At 41.1% G+C, this 27,641-nt stretch overlaps 1 protein-coding gene across 4 annotated transcripts in view; it reads right to left on the reverse strand.

Moving 5' to 3' along the window:
• Nucleotides 1-4,131: 4,131 nt before the first annotated feature.
• The window catches only part of AIG1 (androgen induced 1), a 269,086-nt gene continuing 245,576 nt past the window's right edge, over nucleotides 4,132-27,641 (reverse strand). For 2 of the 4 annotated variants that reach the window (XM_065931234.1, XM_065931231.1), the window contains 2 exons: nucleotides 10,795-10,958; nucleotides 4,132-4,805 (listed from right to left, as the gene is read on the reverse strand). In XM_065931234.1, the coding sequence (XP_065787306.1) occupies nucleotides 4,778-4,805; nucleotides 10,795-10,958 (192 nt within the window). In that variant the 3' untranslated portion in view covers nucleotides 4,132-4,777. Of the gene's footprint in view, nucleotides 4,806-9,867; nucleotides 10,182-10,794; nucleotides 10,959-27,641 lie in introns of those variants that run through there. The other 2 variants (XM_065931233.1, XM_065931232.1) reach the window with 2 other exon arrangements.

Below are 27,641 nucleotides of genomic sequence, written 5' to 3' on the forward strand. Positions count from 1 at the left end.
AACCCCATGGACAGAGGAGCCTAGCAGGCTACAGTCCATGGCGTCGCAAAGAGTCGGACACGTCTGAGCGATTTCACTTCACTTTCCTCTTCTAAACCAAACTTTTAACTTCCTGTTCTCTTGGAGGAAATTCCCAAACGGTCCTTGTTATCACTAAGGTAAATTCATGATCTTCGGGGGCCCTCAGCGTGGGCTCAAAAGCTTTCTATGTTTTCATAGTCTAGGCCACTCTTTTAGGGTATGTTACAAGCTTCAATCCCATTTTCTGTTCTCTCCCTCTCTTCAGACAATTCTTTGAGGAAAAAAATTGCAGCCATTAAAGCCACTAAAAAGAAGTCCGTGCATTTTGCCCTCGTCCTACAAACTCACTTCCAAGGCCTTTTGTCTCTTATTTTCTCCTAAGGCAATCCCGAATATTCACAAACCAGGAATATCCACAATTGATGGGTATCCCCCTTGTAGACTGTGCTCTACTCAAAATGGCATTCTGGGAAACTCCCTAGTGGTCCAGTAGTTAGGGCTCCATGCTTTCACTGCAGAAGTTACAGGTTCAGTCCCTAGTCACAAGGGCCCCCAGCACCCCAGGCTTCAGGGTGTAGCAAAAACAAACAAACAAAAAAAACGGGGGAGGGGTCATTCTGTAATTGCTAGCTCTACTTCTTTACCATCCACTAATGTCAATGATTCCTCAAATCTCTGGAATCTAGATTCGGTCCCTACAATTTCACTAAATGAGCACCTGACTTACATACAGAAAATCCAAAGTCAAGTTCATCACCAAACCCATTCCAGCCTAGCTTACCTCCATGCTTCTTATTTAAGGAAATGGTGTTCTTATTATCCTGATCTCATCTTGGTATTCTCTCAATTGCTCCACAGTATATCATCTATGAGACCTGAAGATTCAATTTCTTAATGTATATGTTATATTCGATGTCCTCATATATATGTAATAATCAATTTCCTAAATACATAAATGCATTATTATACATATAATATACACATTATATATAATATATACATACTTTCCCCCATCTCTATTATAAGATCAACTGTTCATATATATTTTCTTATATTTTTATACTTTTTACACTTCATTACTTTATCTGAAATTGTATGTGTTTATGTTTTGTGTGTGTGTTTTTAAGAGAGAAATCTAGCTTTTTCTTTTTTTTTTTTACCAAATAGTTATTCATTTGTTGCAGCACCTTTCAACCATTTATTATGCCCTTCCTGCTTTGAAATGCTACCTTTATTATTTATTAAATGTATATATATATATATATATATATACACACATACTAGGACCTGTTTTGGGGTTTGCTTTCTGTTTTATTTTTCTCTCTATTCTTGAGTCATACCATGCTGTTTTAATTATTGCATTTTTATAATAATTTTTATAATGTTTTAATAGCACACATATGCTTTAAGTGTCCTCTGAAAGGTTTTTCAGTGTTTACTTAAATATTCTTCTGCTAAATGAAAAAAAAAAAAACTTTGTCAAATTTAGAACGGAGTTACATTGAACTTGAGCTTCCCGGTGACTCAGTAAACTTATGAATTATTCAGACAAAAAATAATCTTTTTTAAGAATGAAGTCTTCTTTTCCAGAATTTAGTGTATATTTTCATTTTTACTTGTGTTTTTAAAAAGCCCCTCAGGAGAAAAATATACATTATTTTGTCATGAAAAAGTATTACTTTACTATAGTAATTATTAGATTTAGGCTGCTAGTATTTTATCTATGATAAGCCAAATTTTGCGCTCTTTTGGTTTATTTTGAGGGGTATATTAAGTCTGAAAAATAATTTGAGATGCTTTTCATTGTGATGCATCTTTGGTACAATTTCTTATTAAATGTTTACCTATTGATTTGCATTAATTAATTATTATTTCTTGTCTCAGAGGTGGAGCTAAAAGCACATCACTCCTCCCTGCTCCCTCAAGAACATGGATGGCAGATTTGTCTTTAAAAGACATGCAGGGAAGAAGGTGAAGCATGAAAATCCTTTTGAGCACTGGTGGGGTTAATTAAGCCATGGATCCAAGCCAAAGAGAGAAATCACAGGTAATAATTTTTTTCTTCCACTTGGTGATTAGTAGAGCAACTAGTCGAGTCATCCTGATGGATTCTGCTCCAGGGCCAGCCTGAGGTTTCTGTGGAGGGTCAGTGGGTGCACTGGCAGCATCTGGGCTGGGTGGGAAGGTTTTAGCGAATCCCCTGTCTTGGTACAGACAGCCCTGGGCATCCTGCCAGAAGTGTGGCCATAGTTCAGGGCCTGGGGTTCCCAAAGCAAAAATGATCCACCTTGGGAAAACCAAACTTCACCGCAAATCTGATCACAGAATCACATTTCAAACCTAAAAGCGGTGTGTGAATTCAGCGTGCTGCAGAGAAATGAGTTGTATCAGCTTTAGGTCTAAAGCCCCGCAGGTGTCAATTTCTTTAGGTGTGGTTTTGGTGGCAATAGTAGGAAAGCGCTATTTTTAGAGAAGAGGCGTAGTAACAGGGTCCCAGAGGAATTGCCCCAGAAAGCCCTGAGAAGTATTCCGTTCCTTGAGGTTTCTTCATTCTAAGAGTCAACTGGAGAAATAATTTCTTCTGGTGGTTTTGCTCCTTTCCTGTCTCTTGTTGAACGATATTTAATTTTCCTTTCTGTTAATAATATCAATTCTATAGTTATATAAGCCGTTTTTTAAAAACAAAACTTTTTCACTTTAGGTCAAAATATAACTTTTTTGATGCTGGATATAGCTCACACAAACATCTCAGAAAAATAACAGTAACCCTGTCTTGGATATCTTTATCTGGTTTCTGACCTTAGAAGGGAATTTGAGATGACTATTGCTTCTCATAATATGAAATATTTTTATATTACTAATGGTATTATCAGAAAAGGTAAAATTTCTCAACTGCCTCAGAGCAACTATGGAGAGAATCATATGAGTTTTTCCTTTGTGTACTATTGAGACAATTTTTTTTTTTAACAAAAATCATAGTATTAAGCCCTCCTTGAATTTTTAGAATAAACCTCAGTATTGAAAAATGATTTCTATAAGTGTTGGGTTTATGTTGCTGATATTTTTGTTAAAGCAAGGAAAAAAAATTTCCTTTTGCTATGCTGGCTTTGAGGGTTTTATTAATTTTGAAAAATAATTTGGGAAGTGTTTCATCATTTTGTAACCTTGGAACAATTTAATAAACATGAGAATTGTTACTTGAAAGTTCTTAAGAACTTGCTCATAAAATACTCTGGACCTAATTCCTTTTTTGGAGATAGTTAACTGAACATTAAAAAGATATCCTTCATGAATTTCAATCCATTACAGATTTATAATTCTTATTGAATCCATTTTTCTTGAAAATTGTACATTTCATGGGTTCTAAGAATTTGTTGCCATAGAACTTTAAAACATTTTTATAATTAAAAATTTGTTCTCATCTGTGCTTGTTTTGCCAAGTATTTTGTGTTTCTTTCTTTTCAGTTAACGTATAAGTAGTTTGCATATTTTAATCCTATTTGTATAGATGAGATACTGCATTTATTAATATATTTATCAGTTCCACTTTGTTTCCTGCTGCCTTACTTAATTTTTGCTTTTATTTTTATTCATTCCTTGCTTATATTTTTCTAAGATTTAATGTGTTTTCTGCTACCTACTTGGCGTATTATTTAAAAATCATTATGGTCAAAGATTTCTTATTAGCTTTCTTTTTCATGAGTTAGCTTTCTTCTTTTTTGGGTTTATCAGAAAGATCCACATTTTTAAAATAAACGAACAAAAATTATAGGAACTTGAGCTTTCCCGATGGCTCAGTGGATAAAGAATCCAAGTCTCCTGCAATTCAGGAGACACAAGAAATGCAGGTTTGTTCCTGGGTTGGGAAGATACCCTGAAGAAGGAAATGGTAAGCTACTCCAGTATTCTTGCCTGGAAAATCCCATGGACAGAGGAGCCTGGTGGGTTAGAGTCCAAAGGGTCACAAGGGGTCAGACACGACTGATGACTCAGCACAGCAGATGCTCAGTAAACCCATTTTTCGTGAAGTATTAATAATAGAAACAAAATAGGAAAAGAAACACCAGTGTTGCTAGGGGTTTTGAGAGGCACTGTGTAGACACTGGGCTAAGGGTTACTTGCTGTTTATTCAAGTTATAGCTTGCATCTAGGAAATGTTCACAAGGTTAAATCATGAGATCCAAGTACACTCAGGGTTTTGACTAAATCAATGCAATTATTACTAATATTGCCTGTTTAAGGCAATCGTGACATTATTGCAATAGGGAACATCCGCCCCATTTCCTCCAGGCTTATGCTTACGTTACTCAGTATAGGAAAAAAATAAATACACAAATGTTTTGCTTCACATCAGCCCCTTTGATTTTCACATATTTTTCAACAAGAAACACAATAGGATTCTTTTCTTCCTTGATTAAATGGAATTACAATTGCAAAAATTAAAATCCAATGACCAATTTTAGTTGTAAAAACTAGAAGAGTCAGAAAAAAAAAAGATGCTATCATCAATAATGATTTTGGAAAGAATTCTTTAAAACACAATTGAGGGGAAGTTATTTTGGAAATATCCATATTCTATTCTTACACATATGTCTCCATAAAAGGTGTTCCCTTCCTTTGGGGCAGGGAGGCAGAGGCTGGTTCCACCATTTTCTTTGAAGCTTCCTCTCCTCCATCAGCGATGCCCAGGGGGTAGTGAGTCTTCAGTCGGTAGCTCCATTCTGCTCTTCTGTTTAGACTTAGATCTCATTGCAGTTTAGGTTTCTCTTTCTCCTCTTCCATGCCTGGAAATACAGGCAAAGTACTTTATGTGGACATCAGATTCAGCAGGAGTAGGTTTAAAAGAACTCTCCTCTCACCACGCTTCTTCCCACCCACTCTTCATGTCCATCCCTTTTCTCCTAGCTAAGAAGGAAAGTCGCTCACAACTTTCTCCAGAAATTTCCTCAGTGACCTGCCTCTCCTTCCTTCCCCCCAAATTGGGACATAACATCTCTGTGGCACACCCAGCTCTTACGGCCTCTGGGAGTGAGGAACACAAGTTCTTGACTCGTTGAGTTTGCACAGAAATCCCAATCGGACTGCCCTGTAACCAGCTTCTAGTAACAGGAGGTGTGGCGCTGATGAGCTTCAGAGACCTCATTTATTTTTATTTTACTCATGACTCTTACCAAAGCAAGGACTCTGGATTTTCAAAAGTCAAATAATTTTTTTGTTTGTTTTGTTTTATTTTTATAAGCTCTCATAGAGAGCTTATTAGCCACAAGAACGATTTATTTCTAGACCCACATGTCCTTAAACTCGAGTTCTCCCTTTATTCAACCCAAGCCTGGTAGAACTATGTTTTTCTTCCTGAGAGACTCGTACGTACTGGACTGGTAAGACCTCGCCAGTGGTCTGTAATGAATAGTTAGTGATATTTCATTTTCCTGGAGATGAACATGTTTAGGTCATTCTCATAAATTAAAGTTAAATCTGGCAAATGCTCCCCACTTTTTTTCTTTTGCTTCTACTTAAACACTTTTCTCCTAACATCAAATTCTCGGAGCCTTTTTGCTGGAACAAAAGAACCCCATCTATTGCAGGTTCTGTTGGTATTCTTTTTTTAAAAAATAAAAACTGATTTATTTGGCTGCACGGGGTCTTAGTTGTGGCACGTAGGATCTTTTAGGTATGGCCTGTGGGATCCAGTTCCCTGACCAGGGATAGAACCCGGGCCCCCCCGCGTTGGGAGCATGGAGTCTTACCCGCTGAACCACCAGGCAAGTTCCTGGTATTCTTTTAAGAGCTGCAAGTTCTCTGAGGGCAGAGCCCACTGCTTTGTTCCTGATTACATCCTGAGCACCTAACACAGTGTCTGTCTCTTGGTAGGAGCTCAAGCAGCCTTTATGAGATGAGTTAGTACACAATGACTATAGAGACGGTCAAACTAGGGGAAAAGCAGTGGGAGGGAACCTGGAGGGTGATCACGATGGGGCTTGGACAGGAGAGACACCCCCACGCCTTCTCCCAGCCCCCAGCTGCTAGCGCCACCTGCTTGGGGTCAGGGCGGGAGCGGTGGAATGCGGGTAACATGCTCAGAACAGGTGTCCCGGGACAGTCTTTAAGGTTTGGTTTTCATGACTAAGGAACTGGCAGAGATCTGCAGCACTCTTTCCAAAGTACTTCTCAGAAATCATATTAAGGAAAACTTCAAGTTGAAGAGTAAGGACGTGTGAAGGGAGGAGGAGTCGGGCTGAGGGGGGAGAAGGCAGGAGATGGCTTGGCTGTTGTTGGGTAACCAAGGCAGAGGCAGGAAAACAGCACGGATTCTGTTCAAAGAGCGCACATGACTTGGGTCCCGACTCTGTCCCATGCTCCCGCTCCTGTGGAGAAGCTAATCACTGCTTGCTTTTCTTTTCAAAGTCTCTTTCCTCCTAAGTGTTCCCCTGCAGATGGGTTGAGTTGGCAGCAACAGTGGAATCTTCAAAAGCGGGGGTGGAGAACAGGGGCTGTTCATTGACCCAGACGGGGAAAATGGCTCCCCACCTACTTTAGTTTGGCAGCTTTGAGGTGGAGGGAAAAAATTAGACAGCTGTAAATAATATTTGGAAGAAGCAGAGGTATAATTTCCACACAACCAGCAGAAAGAAACCTGTCACGAAGCTGAGGCAGGATGTTCTGTCAGAAACGGAGCGGAAGAGCTGATTGACCTTGAGAGAGTCAGTCACAGGCGGTTCTCCCAGGCTGGGAGAGGGGCCCGAGGGCAGCGGGACCGGCCTGGAGGTCTGTGTGGGCCTGTGGGGACATGAGGAGGATGGAAAACTGGTGGGGGCGAGGCGGACAAGGTGGCGGTTTCTGTCCCACGGGCCTGGCTCTGACCTCCTCTCCTTCCTCCTCTTGGCCCGCTTTCTCCTCCTTCACCCCAAACTTTCACTTTTGGACATTTTCACTTCTGGTCATAAAAATTTGACTTTAATAAGACTGGTCACTCCAGTCAGATGCACTGAAATTAAAAGAAAGTTTTAGCTTAAGCACAGAATATTTCAGCTGTTGCAGGCTGTACTGTGTCCCCCCTCAGATTCCGATGTGGAAGTCCTAAAGCCCAGGACCTCAGAATGTGAGAGAAGGCCAAGCTTGTGTCTGGACAACCATCTGCTAAAGAGATGAGGCATGTGAGTCATGAAATTTACCATTTCAGCAGAAGCCAGGAAAGGCCTGTGCGGGACCCTCCTGTCTGATGATTCGGACCCTCATGAAATTACATGGGAGAATTTTTGTGCCAGCAGAAACACAGCGAGTCTGGACTGAAAGGGACAGAGACAAGATGCAATGAAGGATGAATGACTCTGAAGGTGGTTCAGGGTTTCACTCCTCCTTGGCCCAAGAGGGCTGCCTGAGAGGGTAGGGCCACACTCCCCTTCTGATGAGTCCTGAGGATACAGCTTTTAGCCAAAGATTAGTCTCAGGCCTTAAACTCGAATGGAATTTGTCCTGCTACTTTCAAACCTGGTTGAGAACTGCGACCCCCTTTTTCCTTATGATCTTCTTTTTGGAAAGGGGATACATGTTCGATGCCTGTTCCACCACTATGTTTTGAAAGTAGATAAATTTCTGTCTGGTTTCACAGGTTCACAGCTGGATAGCAATTTTGCTTCAGGATGAACCATAACCCAGGTCTTACCCATACCTGACATAGATGATATTTAAGGTGAGATTTTGGACTTTTAAGAGTTGATGCTGGAAATACTTTGGAGGCTACTAGGAATGCATTTTGCATGAATGAAGGACATGAACTTTGGGGGGTAGAAAGTAGAATGTTATGGGCTGAACTGTGTCTCCCCAAACTTAAACCTTCGTATCTCAGGATGTGATTCTATCTGTGGATAGAGTTTTTTCTAACATAAAATGAAGCTGTCAGGGTGGCCCTAATCAAACATGGCCAATGCCTTTGTAAAAAGGGAAAATTTGGCAACAGCGCATATAGGGGAAAATGCCATGTGAACATGAAGACAGCCATCTGCAAGTCAAGGAGAGGGGCCTGGGACAGATCCCTCCCTCAGACGCCTCAGAAGCAACCAACCCTGCCAATACCTTGATTCTGGACTTCTGGCTTCCAGAACTGTGGGATATTACATTTCTACTGTTTAAGCTGACCAGTCAGTGGTCCTTTGTTGCAGCTGCCCTAGCAAACCAATATAACATCCACAAAGTCACTTTGAGTTATTAATATTTTCTTTTGAAAAGAGCAAAATGTTTCATTGTTAATTTAGCCTGTTTTAAGGGATTTTTATTCACAGTTCATATCAGTTTTGATCTATTTGTTATTCTGTAAGCTAGGTCCATGATTCTGAGTGAAGTTTCTGAGCTCTCCTGTGTCTGAGTCTCCAGTGGTGACATTCTGATGGTTCTCTAGACAGGAGCACTTGGATTGAACGGTGTTGACTCTGCTACCATCTATTGTGGTGGGTCACTTATTTCTGGGCTCAGCTGCCTGTTAGTTAAAAATAAGATTGGTTTAGATGATTTCTAATCTGATTTTAATTCTAAGACTCTGTAATAATGCAATTTTTATTTTGAAGTTGAAGCCAACATAACCAAGTGGAGGAAGCTGAGCCATTAAAAATCCCTAATGACGGATCCAAGGAAGGGGGTTCAAATTTGGCATTCTTGCTCCTTGGGGGATTTTGTCTGGGGTGGAGTAAATGCAATCAGGATTGCAACACTGTACTTGATTGTACTCAATTCCTTCTAACACACACACACAGACACACACACGCATGACTGCTTTTAATCAGCAATTTCAAATTCAACTACCTATAGAACCAGGCAGCTAAACGGTCAGGTGAGAACTAGGGAAAACTTAAGAGCCATCGGAAAGGGGGCAACTGATACTCAATTCTAATCCATTGCTGCCAGCAGAGAACAGTGGGCTTGGAGTTGCCAGACCTTAAAATACTTGATTAGCTGAGAAAGCTGGACTTTATGTGAAATCTCCCAACTTTTAAATACTGCTTCAAAAATAAAAATTCTGTGTAGGCTTAACAAAACTTTTTGGCAGGTAAAATTTGGAGGAGGCCATCAGTTTGCAATTGCTTGCATAAACAAAAAAAGATGCCCACTTGACACAAAACATCTGCCTTTGGGGAATTAACTGGATGGTTCCATGTAGGTAAAATTAATCTCTACATCTGAAATGAGTTACAAAATGTTAGTTGACCTTAACTTGTATCGCTTAAGAGAACAGCACAAATTAAACTGGACAGATCATTAAAAAACAACAACCCCCCCCCCCTTAGCTTCACTATTTATTTTTCATGTCTAACTCAAAGCTGCTAAAATGCAATATTCTATTAATCTAGGCTGGCTTCTTTCTCTCCTGGTTTTCAGACCATCCTCTTTTAGAAGTAGTAGAACAATGACCAAATGAAGATGGGACTCGAGCTAACAGAGGAGAAGCTGGAACAGAAAGAAGTACTTTCTGAATAACACAGATTGGACACGTTAGCTTAAATTTAAATGTGGCCTTTCTCTCAAGAAGCTGAGAAAAGTATATTTTATTCTCAAAATATTTTTGTAAGTTAACTAAATACTTTTATAAGTTATCTAATAGAGAAAGATTACAATTCCCATTGAACAGAGAAGAAAATTATTAAAAGATTAATTTCTGGTCCACCAAGCTGTAGCCTGAACTGAATCCAAATATTTGGCACTTTTCCTAATAGAACACTGCCTAAAATCAAGCCAGCTGCTGAGAAAGGAAACCCTCAAATTCCTCTGGGCCATTTAACACTGGCCAACACCTTGACACATGCAATCTTAGAAGATCCACACACAAAAGAAGTCCAATTCAATAACATGCAACGAATGGGTTTTATTTGTCTAATTAGATCAACCTCCTGGCACAGTATTTGGCACAAAGCAGGATGCCCGATGTTTGTGGAACAGGGATCATTTACAGGTGACATCTACAATGTTGTGACTGTATCGGAGGAGCTGCCCAGAGCTCTCTAAGATCCTCAAACCACCTTCCCTTTGGATGTATTTTCATGCAGGACTCAAATCACTACATCCTGTGCTGTCACTTTTTCCACCTTCCCACTTTTATGTTATCTGACATAGACTTAGGACCAGTTTTGCATAGCTGGGGTAAGGTTACGTGTCTTGCCAAGATGGAGGCTCTGCCACAAACAGAAACAAAAGAGAAATCAAATCATAGGTTAAGAAGGTTTCTGCAGCCATGAAGTATTACCCTTTACTGCCCATTCTTCCTTGCCACCTTCAAGTCTTGAATATGACAGTCACTGGTGAGTCATTCTTGCCAGAGGCATTCCGGTGCTGCCCAGAGTTTTAGCAGAATGGTGGCAAGACCTCTCGGCAGCTACTGCACCCACGCAGACAATGACGCAAAAAGTGGAGATCTGGGTGATTTCTAATGAGACTGTTTGGTTACATTTAATAATTTATCTATTTCATCGGGGTAGTGGGGAGTCCTTTTAGCTAAGGCAGTACTTTGTTAATCAGAATGAATTTTCTAATTTTCTTTTTCGGCAAACACTACATTTCTCCCTATAAAATTTTATAGACGGGCTTCTTTTCTTTTAGATCTGGATGTTTTACTAGCGAAAATGACACAGTGAGTAATAAACCTTTCAGGTAACTGCCAGCAGCTCTTAAATTAATATTGAAGTTATAAAAATGAAACTCTTCATAAGGGATCCTCTGCTACAGTGGAATTTTCCATCTGTCTCGGCAGCAGTTCTTTTGTTTTATGCCCCCCTGAACAATACTTACTTCTCTGTGTATCCCAGATATAGCTGTTCAGAACTTCTCCGAGCAGGTACAAGAAGTTCATTAAGATGGTTGTAGACCCGAAGAAGAGGATTCTGGCTCCTGGGCCAATGTGTTCCAGGAAAGGGTACACCCACATCCCGGTTACATGATGCACCCAGCACACCCTGTAGGGGAGTCGGAAAGGAGACAGAGACAGAAGTTACTCTGACGTCAGATTTCAGAGCTGCCGCCATGACAAACACAGACCCCCAACTCCAAACAGTGGCTGGCAATATCAGTTGCACCTGACTCTCAGCAGCTACCAGAAACTTTGCTGTTGCTATTTGTTTTCTTTTACTTTTTATTCTAAAATACCGGGTTGGCCAAAACGTTCACTCTGATTTTTCTATAAGATGTAATGGAAAAAACTGAATGAACGTTTTGGACCACCCAAGAATTTCAGACTCACGGGAAGAGTTGTAAATATGGTACCCAGAGTTCCAGTATGCCCTTCCCTCAGCTTCCCTGCATCTTATCTAACCATAGGCTTCCCTGGTGGCTCATAGTAAAGAATCCACCTGCCAATGCAGGAGACTCTGTGTTGCTAAGATCCCCTGGAGAAGGAAATGGCAACCCACTCCAGTATTCTTGTCTGGGAAGTCTCATAGACAGAGGAGCCTGGTGGGCTACAGTCCATGGGGTCGCAGAAGAGTCAGACATGACTTAGTGACTAAACAACAGGTGACTACGGTACAGTTGTGAAAATGAAGTAATTAACCTGCAGACTTCACTTGAAGCTCCCTAGTCTCCCCATCAATGTGCCTTATTGGCCCAGGATCCCATGTTGTTTTTAGCGGTCGTCTCTTTAGTTGCCTCCAATCTTGCACTTTCCCATTCTCTCCTTGCCTCTCTTGACACTTGAAGGGTCTGGTCAAGTGTCTGAATCTGTTATTTTTTCTAAACACAGTTACATAATCGCCCTAATCTCTTCTTTCTGCCATGAAACAATGCAGCATTAGGCAACCACACTATGGTAACACCCAGGCGAGGATGTTCCAGGAACCCTGCCATGCTGCCTTCCAGCTAGGTACCAACAGGCATCCCGTGTGCTGACGGGCCATCCAGTAACCTCGCTGACACTGGCTTCCCAGCACCTGACCTCTGGAGCACTTTTTGTTTATCTCTTTTTTCACCCTGTTTTACATAATCCTTGCTTGTAATTATTCTATTCGTGTTCTGGAGATATTTTAGGCTCACTGGGAATATATCATTAATCTCCCTTGTTTTTAAAAGTTTAGTAAGAATATCTGCTTCGTTGGTTTAGTCCTGACACAACTGCTGAGAGCTATTTTCCAAAACAGTCTTGGGTTCGTTACTTTATCAACCGTTGTTAATTCTGAAGACTAAATAGGATACAGATTACTTTATTGCATGGGTAATAAAAATTATTTGAAACATTTATGTGTTTGGGGGTCATCTTCCGTATCATCCATGGCTTCACTCCTCTTTGAGCAGTTGATCTATGTGTATATTGCCTATCTATAAACCTCATCTGAGACAAGAAACCTGCCTTTACCTTAGAGTTTACAATCTCAATGAGGGTGATATTACTCCCACCTCAAGGAAGTAAAAATTGGTTCTGGGAAGGTAGCAAAGAAATATTACTCTTTCAATGCATAAAGTAAAGATACTGAACATCAACAGATATAGTTTATCTGTGGTATTAAAGTTTCATAGGCTCAGAAATTCCACTCTGAGGTATATATCTAAAGGAACTGAAGCAGGACACAAACAGATATTTGGACACCAATGTTTACAGCAGCATTATTCAAAATAGTCAAAAGGTGGAAACATCCCAAGTGTCCATCAGCAGATTAATGGGTGAATAAAATGTTGTACACACACACAATGGAATATTACTCAGCTACAAAGGGGGATAAAATTTTGATGCATGCTACAACATGGATGAACCTTGAAAACAGAATGCTAAGTGAAATAAGCCAGACACAGAAGGGCACATATTGTATGATTTTATGTATATAAGATACTAGAATAAGCAAATTTGTAGAGATGGAATGTATGATAGAGGTTACCAAGGACTGGGGGGGGGTGTGGGATAGGGGGGGATTATATACAGTACAGAGTTTAAGTTGGGAATAATGAAAATATTTTTGGGTGTAGCTAGTGGTGATGATTATGTAACATCATGAATGAATTCAATGACACTCAACTGTACACCTACAGATGGTTAAAATGATAAATATTATGTTGTGCATGCTTGCTCAGTCATGTCTGACTCTTTGTGACCCCATGGACTGCTGCTCAAGCTCCTCTGTCCATGGAATTCTCTAGGCAAGCATACCGGAGTGGATTGCCATTCCCTTCTGCAGCGGATCTTCCCAACCCAGGGATTGAAACCATGTCTCTGGCATTGCAGGCAGATTCTTACTGTCTGGGCCACCAGTGAAGCCCTTCATCCCCATCTACCGACGTAAAAATCAGAGTTTTTGGAGTAAAATGAGGATATGTCAGAACTGACAATGGAAATGCAAAGTTCTCCAGTTAGGGAAGTGGAGAGCTATTCTGAGAATGGTGTTCTGATACGTAAGCCACTTTACTTTATTTAACCATCCCATGAGGTAGAATCATCCCCTTTTTACAAAGAAATGGAGACTGGATTAAACAACTTGTCTTTAAAAATGGCAAAGCCAGGAAAGGAATGTACATCTGATTTCTTTTCTCCTGTGTGGACTTGCTTCCCTGTATGAGATATTCAAAACTGTCTCCAAAGGAAGAGAAAGTTTTCTTTTTTTTAAACTGGTTTTGACTTAGTAGGTCATCATACTGTCTCAGATATAAAAGTCCTGTTATGTGGGACTTCACCTGAATTGGTGTGAATGATGCAGACACTTGTCTTAACAGGTCGTGTGCTTTCACCTTTATATAATCAGGGCTCATTTTTTCTGCACAAAAATGACTCACGACCTTGCTCTTCTATTGGTGGAGAGTTCTCAGTTCTTGGTTGACTTTCCATTTCTATCTCACTTTAAGGTCTTCCTGAACTAGTGCCCAAACAGCTTCTGCTTCAGGTAATGATGCCAATTTGAATTTTAGTCTAAACAAATTGATGACAACAGTTTGTGTGTGTGTGTGTGTGTGTGTGTGTGTGTGTGTGAGCAAGTGTGGGCCTGTGCATACATACATATGCATATGCTGCAGTATCACAAGACTTCTGGGATTGACTATTAAATGTCCCTCCAATTTCATTCACTTGAATGTGCAACTAAGAATGACAATTTATTAATGCCTCCTCTTTGAGCTGTGTTGCACACCAGGAATACAGAAGCAAAATGAGGCAAAGGTGAGTCTTGTCCCCATGCAATGCAGTCTAACGAGGAATAGAGATACTCATGGAAAAACGACAAGTGTAGTCAGAATTAGGGTAAGTGGAGGTGTGTCATGGGTGCCCATTCTCTGCTTTTTTGGGAACCTTACAGTTACCATCAGGCTTTTTTTCTCTTATGTAGTCACTTTTCTTTCAAACTAATTTTTTCATAGCTGATGAATACGCTCAAATGCTTTCCATTCAAACACAGTCAAAAAGTTTCCATCAGCTTCATAAATACTGCTCTGTATCTTTCCTTCTCATCAAAGACAATCTGCTCCTCTGAGTTTACATTCATTGACTCCAGCTCTGTACACTGCGCTCTTCTTCCACCAGCAGTCTGGCTTCTTTCCTTGATACTCCACTAAAACACACTGGCTCTTTGACCTCAATCTCTCCTGTTTGCTCTCTCTGTTTCTGACCGCTCTTCTTGGTTTCCTTTCTAAGTTCACCCTTTACTCCAGCCATTCAATGTAGAATTTCCTTAAGGATTGGTTTTTAAACCTTCCTCTCATGTCATGTCTTCTTGGCTGATGAGTTCTTTCACGTTGAATGCCGCATGTCTACTACCTATACAGACACTCCACAAATCTATGGAGTCTGGGACAGGTTTCTTCTCTGTTCCAGAACAGTTTATCAGACAGTCCTCAAAACATCTCATTTTACGTATCTTAAAGCTACCTCGAAGTCGATTTAGCTACAGCCAAAGTCATGCTTTTTCTCCCAGCAAACCTGGTCCTTGTCTGGTATTCCCTTCTGCGAATGGCACGCTCCCTCATTCAGTTTTCTAACTCAAGCCTGGGGGTCATCTGTGCTGTGTCCATCTCTTTCACCACATGTAGTCAGTCCATCACCTTGTCTTGTCAAGGTTATCTCACACATCTCTCTACTATTATCTCCATGACCAGCATCTGAATTTGTGTTATGCTCATCTCTGCCTGGAGTGGTGTGATGGTTTCTAATTTGTCTCCACATCTACTTTTGCCTCCTTCCAATTTATCCTCACAATTGCCATAGTGAGTGTTTCAAACCAGAAATCTGAACACATTGCATTCCTGCTTCAAACACATCAGTGGCCTTCCAATGTGTTATTTTTAAAAGACTTCGGTTTTAATAAAAAAAAAAAAAAGAAAAGAATAACTAAAAAAGAAAAAAAGACTTCGGTTTTTATCAAAGTCTAGAGTGCCCTTCATAGAGTTGGCTTCTACCTGTCTCATACCCCCACCGCCTACCCTGCTTCTCTTACGCTGGCTTTCATTTGGTTCCTTGGTTTTACCACATTCCCTCATGCTATGTGGATTTACACGTGCTTCTGTTTCTGTCTACTGTGTTAGTTACCTGCCCCTTAGACTCATTCTTATATTTCTCCTCTATATCTTATCTCAACTATTATAACTAACTAGCCATCATGCAAGAAAGTTTTCCTTGATCTACTAGAATAGGTCAGATTTTATTCATTCTTAGAGAACCATGAATCTCTTTTATTTTTAAGCTTTTCTTTTATTAGTATTTAAATCTGAATATCTTTATTTGCATAACATTTCTTCCCCTCTAGCACATCTGAGTTCTGTCAGGTGAGGGACTGTGTCTATTGCTTCATATCATCGCATCCTCAGCACTAACCATAATGCCTGACACATGGTTGGAGAAGGAATAACTGAATAATGTAGCACTGAAGCTGTGATGGGAAGGATGAGTAAGAGTTAGCTGAACAAAGATGGGAGACAAGAACTTTCTAGCCAAATGGAACAGCATGTTCAAAGTCATCAAAACAACAGAGAATTCCCAGATGTTCAAGAAGAAACCATTCTTATTGAAATCAAAGGAGGGGGCATGAGGGGCAGGCAGTTGCCAAACTGTGGGTGGTTTTTTAAGCCAAGGTAAGACTTGTAGACTCTGTCCTAGTGAGGACAGCAGGAAGTCTTTGAAGGGTATTAAATAAATGTGAAACAAATCAGATTAACCTGGAAACCAATTGTATCAGAAATGGTGGTAGCCAGAACTGGAGTGGTCGCATTGGGAATGAAAATTAGTTAGTAGATTTAAGAGCTATTTAGACCAGTATCCATCAAAAATGGTAGGTCATAAGCAATTGCATGCTGTATATGGTCAGGAGAGCAGATACTTTAGGATGTTTGCAAGTTTGTCAGTTGGTGGCTTAAATTCAACCATGGTGGGAGTAGTTATACTGAAAACTGCCAAATGCTACACATCTGGGTCCCCTTTGCTTGCCTCCAGAAGAGCTTTTTATTAAACACTTGCCCGTAACCCACTAGTTACCAGCATTTTAAAAAGCAACAACAGAAGAAAACATAACAGAAAATATTAGAAAGTTGGGCATATAATGACAATGAAAATTGTTTTGTGAAACTGTTCCACTTGTGTGTGTATGTGTGTGTGTGTCTATGGTGAGTGTGTGCTTCTGCGTGCTGGTTGGGTCATGATGCAGATGATGTTTCATTTATTTACAGTAAGATTAGTTTGAAAGGCACTGATGTAGGAAATAGAATTAAGAGAACTTGGTGATGGATTGGATTTAGACAATGAGGGAACTGAGATGAGTTAAGGATTAATCATAGATTCCTGGCTTGATTAACTGGGTGGAGAGTACTGGAGTTCCCGGAGATAGGGAACGCTGTCAGGGAGCTGGTTTGAGGGGATAGTGAGTGCAGTTTGGATACGCTGAGTCTGAGGCATCTGTAAGACATCCAAGTGGAGATATCCTGAAGGCAGTTACAGGGGTTTGGACTGCAGAGAAAGGACTGATGTGGCAATACAGATATTGGATTCATTGGCAAAAAGATGGTGGTTGAGGCCATCAGAACAGATTAAGGCAAAATACACAGTATGATGGAAGTAAGTCCATTAGAGAGTTCTGAAAAGGATCAGGATTTAAGGGGTAGTTTGAGGAGGATGCAGCTTTTTAAAAAGAATACCAAAAACAGGTAAGCTAGAGACATGGAAGAAAGACAGCAGTGTAGTGTCTTGAAGTCAATGGACAAGTGGTTCTAGAGTTGTTATTGTTCAGTTGCTAAGTCATGTCCAATTCTTTGTGACCCCATGGACTGCAGCATGCCAGGCTTCCCTGTCCTTCACTATCTCCCAGAGCTTTCTCAAACTCATGTCCATGGAGTAGCTGATGCCATCCAACTATCTTAGTCTCTGTTGCCCCCTTCTCCTCTTGCCCTCAATCTTGCTCAGCAATAGGATCTTTCTAATTGATTTTTCTCTTTGCATCAGGTGGCCAAAGTATTGGAACTTCAGCTTCAGCATCAGTCTTTCTGATGAATATTCAGGGTTGATTTCCTTTAGGATTGACTGGGTTGATCTCCTTGCTGTCCAAGGGACTCTCAAGAGTCTTTTCCAACGCCACAGTTTGAAAGCATCAATGTTTCAGCACTCAGCCTTCTTTGGAGAAGGAAATGGCAAGCCACTCCAGTATTCTTGCCTGAAAAACCTTGAGATGGTCAAGAAGCAGAGAAGCAGAGAGCCCCACCTGAGCAGTTTAGCTCCTAGCCTGTAGGCCAGCACTCACTGAGTGTTCTGAAGGCTAGGATGCAATGGATGGGAACAGCTGGTAATGTGCTCAGAACCAAAAAATGACCCCACTTAGAAATTTCTGCATAAATCTTTTTTCTTTTTTTCCTCCCATTGACTATAAAAGCAACTCAAGTTCAGTGTAGAAAATATGTGAGACACAGATCTTTTACAAGAAGTAAGATAAATCACTTTTGGTGAAGCTTTATCCCCTGGAGATGGAAATGCAACCCATTCCAGTATTCTTGCCTGGGAAATCCCATGGACAGAGGAGCCTGGCAGGCTATAGTCCATGGGGTCACAAAGAGCTGGACACGACTTAAGAGACTGAACAACAACAACAATAACACAAGACTGAGTCTCTTAAAAAACTCAGAAATTGAATTTTACATCTTCTCCCAAGGAGAGAAAAGCCACTGCAGGGATAAAGTGATAAACACCTCCTTCAGAGAAGGTTTTGACTTACCCCTTAAGAAAGAGTCACATCACACGTGTAGTTAGCCTATTGGAATTTATGACTGCTCTGCAGGCAATGAGCATGCGCCCCAAGGTGGGGTGAGACAAAGGATGTGCATCAGCTTTTTGCCTAGTAGGTTTCTATGCCTTTCATGTGGTACCTCCAACCTGATGCTTCTGAAGGACTTTTCAAGGGCAGTTTTGACCTTTGGCTCAAATGCTGACTTTAGAGCTAGCCCTCTCTTCAGACCTAACTATCTCATATAGGGTCATTCTAAAGGCCCTTTGGATATCTCCTGAGTATTGACTGCATGGAGACTGGTTCCTGCTACATTTCTGAGAATCTAGATTTCTGAAGGGTTCTGGAGTTTGTGTACTCATTTATCCAACAAAGATTTCTTGAGTCTCTGCTGTGTGCCAGGCGGGGTGAGCAGTCATGAGGGTGCAAAGGTGTGCCCTTGAGGAGATCAGGGCGGAATGGGTGCCGAACTTCCCACTGAAAAGGCTGTACGTTCCAGAGGACATGACAAAGGTCATATGTTTAGGAGAGAACAGGGCTCGGAAAATGGGGCTCAAAAAACTCTCCTTGGTGATGTGTATGGTAGTGCTAGGGAATTCATGTATGAATTCACAGGCAAATGCCAAATGGAGGCATCTCATTCCAGCAGCGTGGAAACATCCTCTCACTCAGTTAACAGAATTTTAGATGCTAGAGATATAATTAGATAATTCTTCATTTACTGTGGGTTTAAAAGAGCATTCTTAAGACAGTCTTTTAAGGTAAAATAAAAATTTAAGACTCATCAAAGTCTTTTCAATTTTCTCATCAGGGCTAGCCTAAATTTACAGGATGTATCTCTACATGGGGCTTCCCTAGCGGCTCAGTGGTAAAGAATCTGCCTGACAATGCAGAAGATGTGGGTTTGATCCCTGGGCGGGGAAGATCCCCTGGAAAAGGGAATGGCAACCCACTCCAGTATTCTTGCCTGGAGAATCCCAAGGATAAAGGAGCCTGATATAGTCCATGGGCAAGAGAGTCAGACACAACTGAGTGACTAAGCAATAATAACAGTCTTGACATGGGGCAAATTCATGGGTGCAGTCACATGGGAACCTGTGCTCAGAAGGGCCTCCCGGTGGGCTTAAGGCTCTGCTGTCACCATCTTGAAATTCATAATAATTTTTGAACAAGGAGCTCCACGTTTTTATTTTGACCTGGGCCCCACAAATTATATAGCAGGTCCTGTCTATGCAGGTGCGTCATCGAGGTGCATGCGTGCTAAGTTGCTTCAGTCGAGTCCAACTCTTTGCCACCCTATGGATGGTAGCCCGCCGGACTCCTCTGTCCATGGGATTCTCCAGTCAAGAATACTGGAGTGGGTTGTCATGCCCTCCTCCAGGACACCTTCCTGACCCAGGGATTAACTCCGAATCTCGTGTCTCCAGCACTGGAAGGCTGGTTCTTTACCACTAGCACCACCTGGGAAGCCCTGCGTCATCTATTCTGCAGATCAACATCCAGTTCATCCAGATGGTAGTTAGGTCACCTTGGATATTATTGACAGTATTGCTTCCTTTAGCGATGTCGTCATCAGGTAACATAAAGTTCTCAAAACAGTCAACTTAGGTTAGACAAAAAAACAAGCAAACAAAACAAACAAGAAAGCTTTCCACTGCTTCTCTTTAGGCAGAGATGTATAATATTTTCCTGTACTTCTCATACACAAAGATGTTTTCAAGGTTACTTAGTCCCTCCACCCATCTCTAGGGAAAGAGGCAAACTGTTCGTGCCTCCCAAAATGAATTCCTGTAATGAGGTAATGAGAGGGTGTGCTTTCTTCCTGATTCTAAATGACAAATATCAGAGTAATTTATCCACAAAAGCAGGCCAATAATCGACTTCAGAATATTCCTCCCCCACACAGGTCCTGGCACAGGTGTAAACTGGTTTCAAATGACTGGCTTCCTCTGGGTCCCACACTCGACAGCCTACCTGGTCTTATGGTGATGTTTCCCTGAAGAGAATTCAATGTGACTTTCTCTTAATGAAATTCATGAGTGGTTTTGCTTAAGTTTAATCATTTGGACCTTCTCAAAGCATCAAGGTGCCAAACATCAAGTTGACATGCTTCTGAACACTGTAGGGAACATGTGTTTTTTTCTGGAGGGAGGCGGGGAGTGTGGTCAGCAAGGGATTGTTGTGGCCCAAGCAATCATCAGAATTGGCTGCGGGAGTGAGAAACTTGTGCATTTAAACTGCTGCCTCTGGAAAATGAGGAGGAAGAACATCCTAAATCCCACAACCGAAAAGCACAGGTTTCCAGGTTTTGCAGAAGTGATCTTTCGTGTCTCTCTGGCACATTTCATGCATCTCCCTTCACTAGATTCTTATTTTTAGGATTACAGACAATGTTCGGGTTATCCCTGCCATGATTACGTCTTCTTTAATCCCATGACCTCCTTGGACCGCCAGTCTCTCTAATTGCCAACTTTCTTTAATAAACAGTAACAATTTCAGACATTTCTTTTTCCCTAAAGAATATCTTTTTACATTTCTTCTAGGTCAGGTTTGCAGACATTGAATTCCCTTAGTTTTGTTTTGTTTTTTTTTTGGTCTGAGAAAATTTTTATTCTCCCTTTATGTTTGAAGGATAATTTTGCTGGATAAAGAATTCTAGGTTGATGGTTTTTCCTTTCAACAGTTTGTAAACTAAATTAACTCTAAATGAAGCAATAGAAACTATATATAGGACTTCCCTGGTGGTCTAGTGGTTAAGAATCCACCTGCCAGTGCAGGGAACACGGGTTCGATCCTTGGTCTGGGAAGATGCCACGTGCCTCGGAGCAACTAAACCTGTGCACCACAACTACAGAACCTGCGCGCTAGAGTCCCAGAGCCACAACTACTGAGCCCATGTGACTAGAACCAGCGAGCTGCAGCAAGAGAGGCCACTGCCTGGGGAAGCCCGAGCACAACTAGAGAGTCGCCCCTGCTCGTTGCAGCCAGAGAACGTCTATGCGAAGCAATGAAGACCCAGTACAGTCAAAAATAAAGAAATACATTTGAAAATAGAAACTATAGAAAATAAACACTGACCTCAAAATCTCTTCTACTACAAGACCTTAACTGCCTGCCCCAGCTGCTTCTCCTTCTGGTATTCAGTGAGTTCCCCAGTTTCCAGTCCTGCTGACTGTGACTCTCTCCCTTGAACTCACTCTGGTCTGACCACTGGGAAAGCCCACCTCTCTTCTATCATCCATCCAACTTGTCAAAAGGTCAAAGGATGCCTCCCAACAACTTCAAGCTGGAAACCTTCAGTCCTTGATTGAGCTTAAATTTCTTCTATCTTGATCCTGGGTCCTTTCCATTTCTGTCTTACCAGCTGCACTCTTATTTCCTAGTAATTCCTGCTCTCCATCTATCTCATGGAAGTTTTCTTTTTAAAGTATTTTAAAATATATTTAATATCCAACATAATTTTAATGCCTCCATGTATGTTACACTTACATGAGCCATTTATGATGAAGACGAGAACTACAAGGGAAACTCTTACAATGCACTGTGGAGATTTCATGGATTAAAGCAGAGAAAATTGAAGCACTGAAGTCTTACCAGTTCATAAACATTCTTGGATCTCCTAGCCTCTGGGAAGGAGAAAAGTAAATTAAATTAAAAGTTACAGTTTTTACTCTCTCCCGAGTAAGTGGCAGAAATGATGTTTGAGGAGGATTGAACAGAAAAATAATGATAAGGCATAGTAAATTCTGCTTGAATGACTGAGGACCAGTTGACTTCTCTGGGGGGTCTCTGTTTGAACAAGCCAGGCTGCATCACAGAGCGCTCTTGCTGCTGTGAGCTCCAATAACTGATTCACAACCAATGGGAATGACACTTCCCAGTAACATCTATCTTTCAACAACAGAGACAATGGGAAAATCCAGGTGTTGAGTCCCTACGAAGATGAATACCTACACAAATGCAGCAAAAATCTGAAAGGATTTTCTTTCCTCAATGTTATGCTTTATATGTTAAAAGTTAATTTTTTCATATTTATTCCAATTTCCAACACAACATTTCCATGGTGGAGGATTCAACTTAATAGTGAGGGTATCAGTACAGATATATGTCAGTGAAGTATACTTTTTAACGAAGAATTTGGGGGAATTAAAAGATAATTGCTTTTAAAAAAAAACGTTGATTTTTTTCTTCCCTAGTTTCACACTGCACTCTTTTTAGGCACAATCACAAACTTGTCTTTTGTAAGATTCGGTGATGACTATCTTAGTCATCACTTAAGCTCTATTTGTCTCTAGAGCAATGATATGTGGCCACTGAAGGTCATTAATAGTACAAAGTCCCACTTCTTGGACAGCTGCTTAAAAGAAACCCTGAGTGGACGGCATGTCCTCCTTGGGTACAACACCCAAAGACCAGCTTCCTGTTCTGCCAGCATTATCAATATTCTATTTCTTTTCATTAAGCAGTGACACGGTGAGTATCTGGTTACTGTCTATATTACAAATGGGAATAACAAAAGAAGGACTGCTACCATGGAAACCCACCTGATGGCCTTTGTGGTGAGCTCCTTGCTACTTGAATACAAGCAAACGCCACACAATAAAGGGCTGATCAACATTAGGCATAGAGCTTCTATGCAAGAGCAGTGATTATTAACTTTAATGAATGCCTTGAATATTGCAATCCAAGGCAGCATTATTCTTGTCCAACCTCATTATTAGAAAAGCACAGGGGAACTTGCATTAAGATATACTTTGGATTGCAAAGCAAGAGTCAATTTAAGGCCATCTCTTACTATTTGTCTCTTGTAAAAACAAGCTACATAGTTTAAAGATGCATACACTCAGGAATAAACTATTAAAAGCAAACCAAGAAGGTGAATTGTTGCCAGCTATCTGTTGCCAGCTATATCTCAATAGATCAATCTCACTTAATTTCTAAGTGTCAGATATTGCTTCCTCTATGCAGTGCCTTCCTCAAAGGAAATTAATTCAAAGGCTCTGAGCATACAGTGTTTTAAATGTAGCTATAATTTATATGGGTAGATAAATTTTTTCAAAAGTTTAGGATTTCTTTCTAGTTCATATTTACTATTTTTGGCTGTCCTGGGTCTTTTTTTTTTTTTGCTTCATGAAGACTTTCTCTAGTTGCAGCAAGTGGGGGCTACTCTCTAGTTGTGATGTATGGAAGTCTCATTGTTGTGGCTTCTCTTGTTGTGGAGCACAGGTTTTAGGTGAGAAGGCTTTAGCAACTACAGCATGCAGTCCCCAGAGCTTGGGCTCAGTAGTTGTCACACATGCCCGGCCACCCTGAGGCCTGTGGAATTCTCCCAGAACAGGGATCGAATCTGTGTGACCCACACTGGCAGATGGATGCTCAACCACTGGACAACCAGGGAAGTCCTTGGGTAGATATTTTAAAGATGGGTTTCTTTGGCTAAGTTCAGGGAACCCCTATCAACTCAGTATGTTAGTAAAATGTTTTATTTTCCATTACTAAAAAAAAAATTAATATCTCAGGGGGAGTATACGTAGTGAAGGGCTTCCTAGGTGGCACAGTGCTGAAGAATCCGCCTGCCAGTGCAGAAGACGCAAGAGACACAGGCTTGATCCCTGGGTTGGGAAGATCTTCTGGAGTAGGAGATGGCAGCCCACTTCAGTACTCTTGCCTGGAGAAGTCCATGGACAAAGAAGCCTGGTGGGCTACAGCCTAGGGGTCACAAAGAGTTGGACATGACTAAGCGACCGTGTGTGAGCATAATAGTGAAAGTTTAGCTGAGTTAACCAGAGGAATACAAAATTTGAGTTAACAGAATTGATGGCAGTTGTGGGGGAGCATATCACTAGCAGTTTTCTTTTTCTAGTTTTTATTTGGCCGCACTGCACACCTTGCCCGATCTTAGGTCCTCTACCAGGGACTTTCCTGGCCCCGGCACTGAAAGCATTGAGTCCTAACCACTAGATCGCCAGGGAATTCCCAGTTTTCTTTCTTTTCAAAAAAGCACTTTCACTCTCTCCAATGTCAATTAAGAGTATAGTATGCTAATGCCAGATTACATTTGAAATCCCAGCTAGTTTCCTATTCTTTTTACCTGTTTCCACCAGAGAGAATAGCTTCTGCCACTTTTGATTTATATTCTAGAAGCCTTCATTCAAGAATGGAATATCAAAGGTGGACAGAAAGAAAATGGGAGAATCGATGGGCTAATATCACTAGAGAATTTATTTTCAGCTTTGATGGAAGGCTCGTTCAGAAACACAAAGAAATATTAATCACTCTAGTTCTCACCTATTAAGAGTGTGAAAATTTATCTCTGAGGAATTGCAACCATCAATGTGTTGGAAAGACAGGCACATTACTATCCTGCTCAGATTCTCAGCCTCTTTGACCCTCATGAGTTGATGGTTTTGCACGTATGCATCACTCATTCATTCATTTATTCCTTCAAAATGTACTGAGCCCTGATTAGGCACATGTATTGTCTCAGGCACTGGGGGATCACACAGAGAATGTCCTAGTAATTACTGCCCATCGACCTGGCAGGGATGGAGGGAAGGGACTGCAGGGCAGCAGAATATGTGCTTCGATGGGTGGGGGATGCTATGGGAGAACTGGAAAGGGCTGGAAAGTGGCACCATCAGCAACCTAGAGGGTCAGGGATGGCCTCCCAAAGGAAGTGACGTCTGATCTGAGACTCAAAGATATAGTTCTGTAGCAGTCTTGTATCTTACGAATTTTATAACATTGTAATCTGTTTATTAAAAAATTTTTAAAAAGACAGAATGGGCTGATTCATGTCAATGTATGACAAAACCCACTACAATATTGTAAAGTAATTAGCCTCCAACTAATAAAAATAAATGAAAAAAAAAAAGCTTAAAAAAAAAAAAAGAAAGAATGGATGAGCGAGTGAAGCCTGGAAGAAAATGGTCCCCAGAGAGAGAATGCTGTGAATGCCAGAGGTGAGAGGGACCAAGGGAGGTTCACGGAGCTACAGAAGGTTAGTAGAGCTGGTGTGTGCAGTTCCAGAGAAGAGGCAGAACTCATGTTCAAAGGGTTTTGTAGGCCATACGATTACATGCCCACCCAGAATTACTTTTGGTCTCAATTCAAATGGGCCTTCTCTGTGCCCTGATATCTTTCAGCTTCTTTGTTACCTCTTTTCCCTTTAACTATGTGGATACATTATACCTTTAAACTTCCATCTTCAGCCCAAAAAGTGGAAACAATCCAAAGACGTCCATCAATTGATGCGCGGATAAATGAACTACGGTATACCCAGGCAATGACATGTTATTTGACAATAGAAATGGTTGACGTATCAATTCATACTACACTATGGATGAACCTTGAGATCATGATGATAAGTGAAAGAAGCCAGAATAAAAAGTCACACATTGTATGATTCCATTTACATGAAATATCCAGAATAGGCAATGCATACAGATGGAAAGTGGATGAGCCACTTCCAGGGGCTGGGGGAAGACTGACCGCTTGAAGGTGCAGGGATTCTTTTGGGGGTGATAAAAAATGTTCTGGAATTAGACAGGATAATGCTTGAACAACTTTGTGTATATGTTAAAAACCACTGAATTGTACACTTTAAAAGGGTGAATGCGATGGTATACAAGTTATATCTCTCTAAAAAAAAACAAGGTAGAGGTATAGATGAAGCAAGTTTGGCAATATATTGATAACTGTTGGTGCTAAGTGAGGGATGAGGGGGTGTATTTGCTGTTGTTTAGTCCCTAAGTTGTGTCTTACTCGTTTTTTGACCCCATGGACTGCAGCCCGCCCCACACCCCGCCCCCTCAGGCTCCTCTGTCCATGGGCTTTCCCAGGCAAGAATACTTGAAGGCGTTGTCATTCGCTTCTCCAGGGGAATCATCCTGACCCAGGGATTGAACCCAATTTCCTGCAGTGCAGGCAGATTCTTTACTGCTGCGCCATGAAGGAAGCCCCCACATGTCACATTATTCTTTCTTAAAAAAACCCAAAAACAAAAAACCCTTTCCACACCACCCATCTTCCTCCTTGCAGTCAGGCAATTTTATGTCACAAAGAAGATAGAAACCAAGGGCTAACTTAGCTTATGGTCACCAAACCTTAACACTTGCTTACAGCCTTTCCTCATTCATTCATTTCTGAGTTTGATAAATGCTTTGCACAAACATCCTGCTAGGAGGTGGGGATACAGCAATTAACAGAAGAGGAGTAGCTTCCACCCTCTGGATATTCCCATTAGGAAGGAAAGCCAGACATGTAAGGAGGTATTCCAAATAAGTAAGAAGCAGGAAGAAGAACCAGGGCAGACCTAAACTAGATGGGAATCAGGGAAGATTACTTGGATGAAGTAATGTTTAACACAAAAAATTGAGGGCAGAAGTTCAGTAAGTACCTATGTTTGGTTTAAACTTTAGTATATCTGGTTGGAGATATTGTGCAACCAAGGGAGGCAAGGGGTAATGTGTCTATGGAAGGGAGTTGGCCTGATCTGATGGTTCTTCAGCCAACTGACAATTTCTCTTGAGCTATTCATCCCTCCGGGGCCTGATGAGATCTAAACAGAGCCTTAACGATGATTTCTGGATTTCTCTAGAGGCTGGCAAGAATTTATGAATGAACTGTGACTTCTTTCTCGCAGTCTCCCATTACAGCTAAGAACCAGAGCTAATTCCAGCCTTCAGACTCCATTTTCTTTCGTATCCAATGTTTTTCCAGCAGAATATCACGGGGCTAACTTACTCACTCTAGTCACAAAACGATTTGTATTTGTCCCTGCAAATTTATGCGTTGTTTTAATTTACGTAAGATTTCTGTACGTAATTCTCAGCTTTTAAGGATGACTTAGACATCCTGTTTTTCTGCTCTCAGGTGAGAATATCATGGCCCAAGGATACGTCATGGTTGAAGGAAAAACAAAAGTGCTACCAAAAAAGAAAAAAAAAAATCCCCCCCCCCAAATTGGAAACAAAAACAAACTACTGAAGAGTTTTAAACAGGAGGATTGGCAGGATCAGATTTGCATTTTAAAATAATCTCTGGCCAGGAAGCAGAAAGTGGACAAGGAGGCAGCTGAAGAAAGCTTGTTCAGAGGGCTTGAGAGTTAGGGAGAGAGGAGCTGAACGGGGCTGCCAAGGAGGCTAAGGAGAAGCCAAAGAGGGCCTGGCATCTTAGGAAACTGACTGATCGATCGATCAGACAACCAACCAAACAAACAAATATCCAACTCAGAGAAGAATGCTGTGGAGAGGCAAAATAAAAGCAGTTTTGGTAGGGAGAGGAGAGGTAGTGACTGGAGCTGGGAAAATGTCAATGGTTCCAGGTACACTGACCTATCACTGCTTGACTGTGATTTGCTCTTTCTTGCCTCTAGACTGGCTCCTTGCTCTTCAGGGGACCCCCTTACTTGGGACCTTCTCATGGCTAATTTTTATTCATCCTTCTCAAGGGCCAGCTCACCTGTCACTT

Source organism: Muntiacus reevesi, chromosome 3 (genome assembly GCF_963930625.1).
Source record: "Muntiacus reevesi chromosome 3, mMunRee1.1, whole genome shotgun sequence".
NCBI classification, from domain to species: domain Eukaryota; kingdom Metazoa; phylum Chordata; class Mammalia; order Artiodactyla; family Cervidae; genus Muntiacus; species Muntiacus reevesi.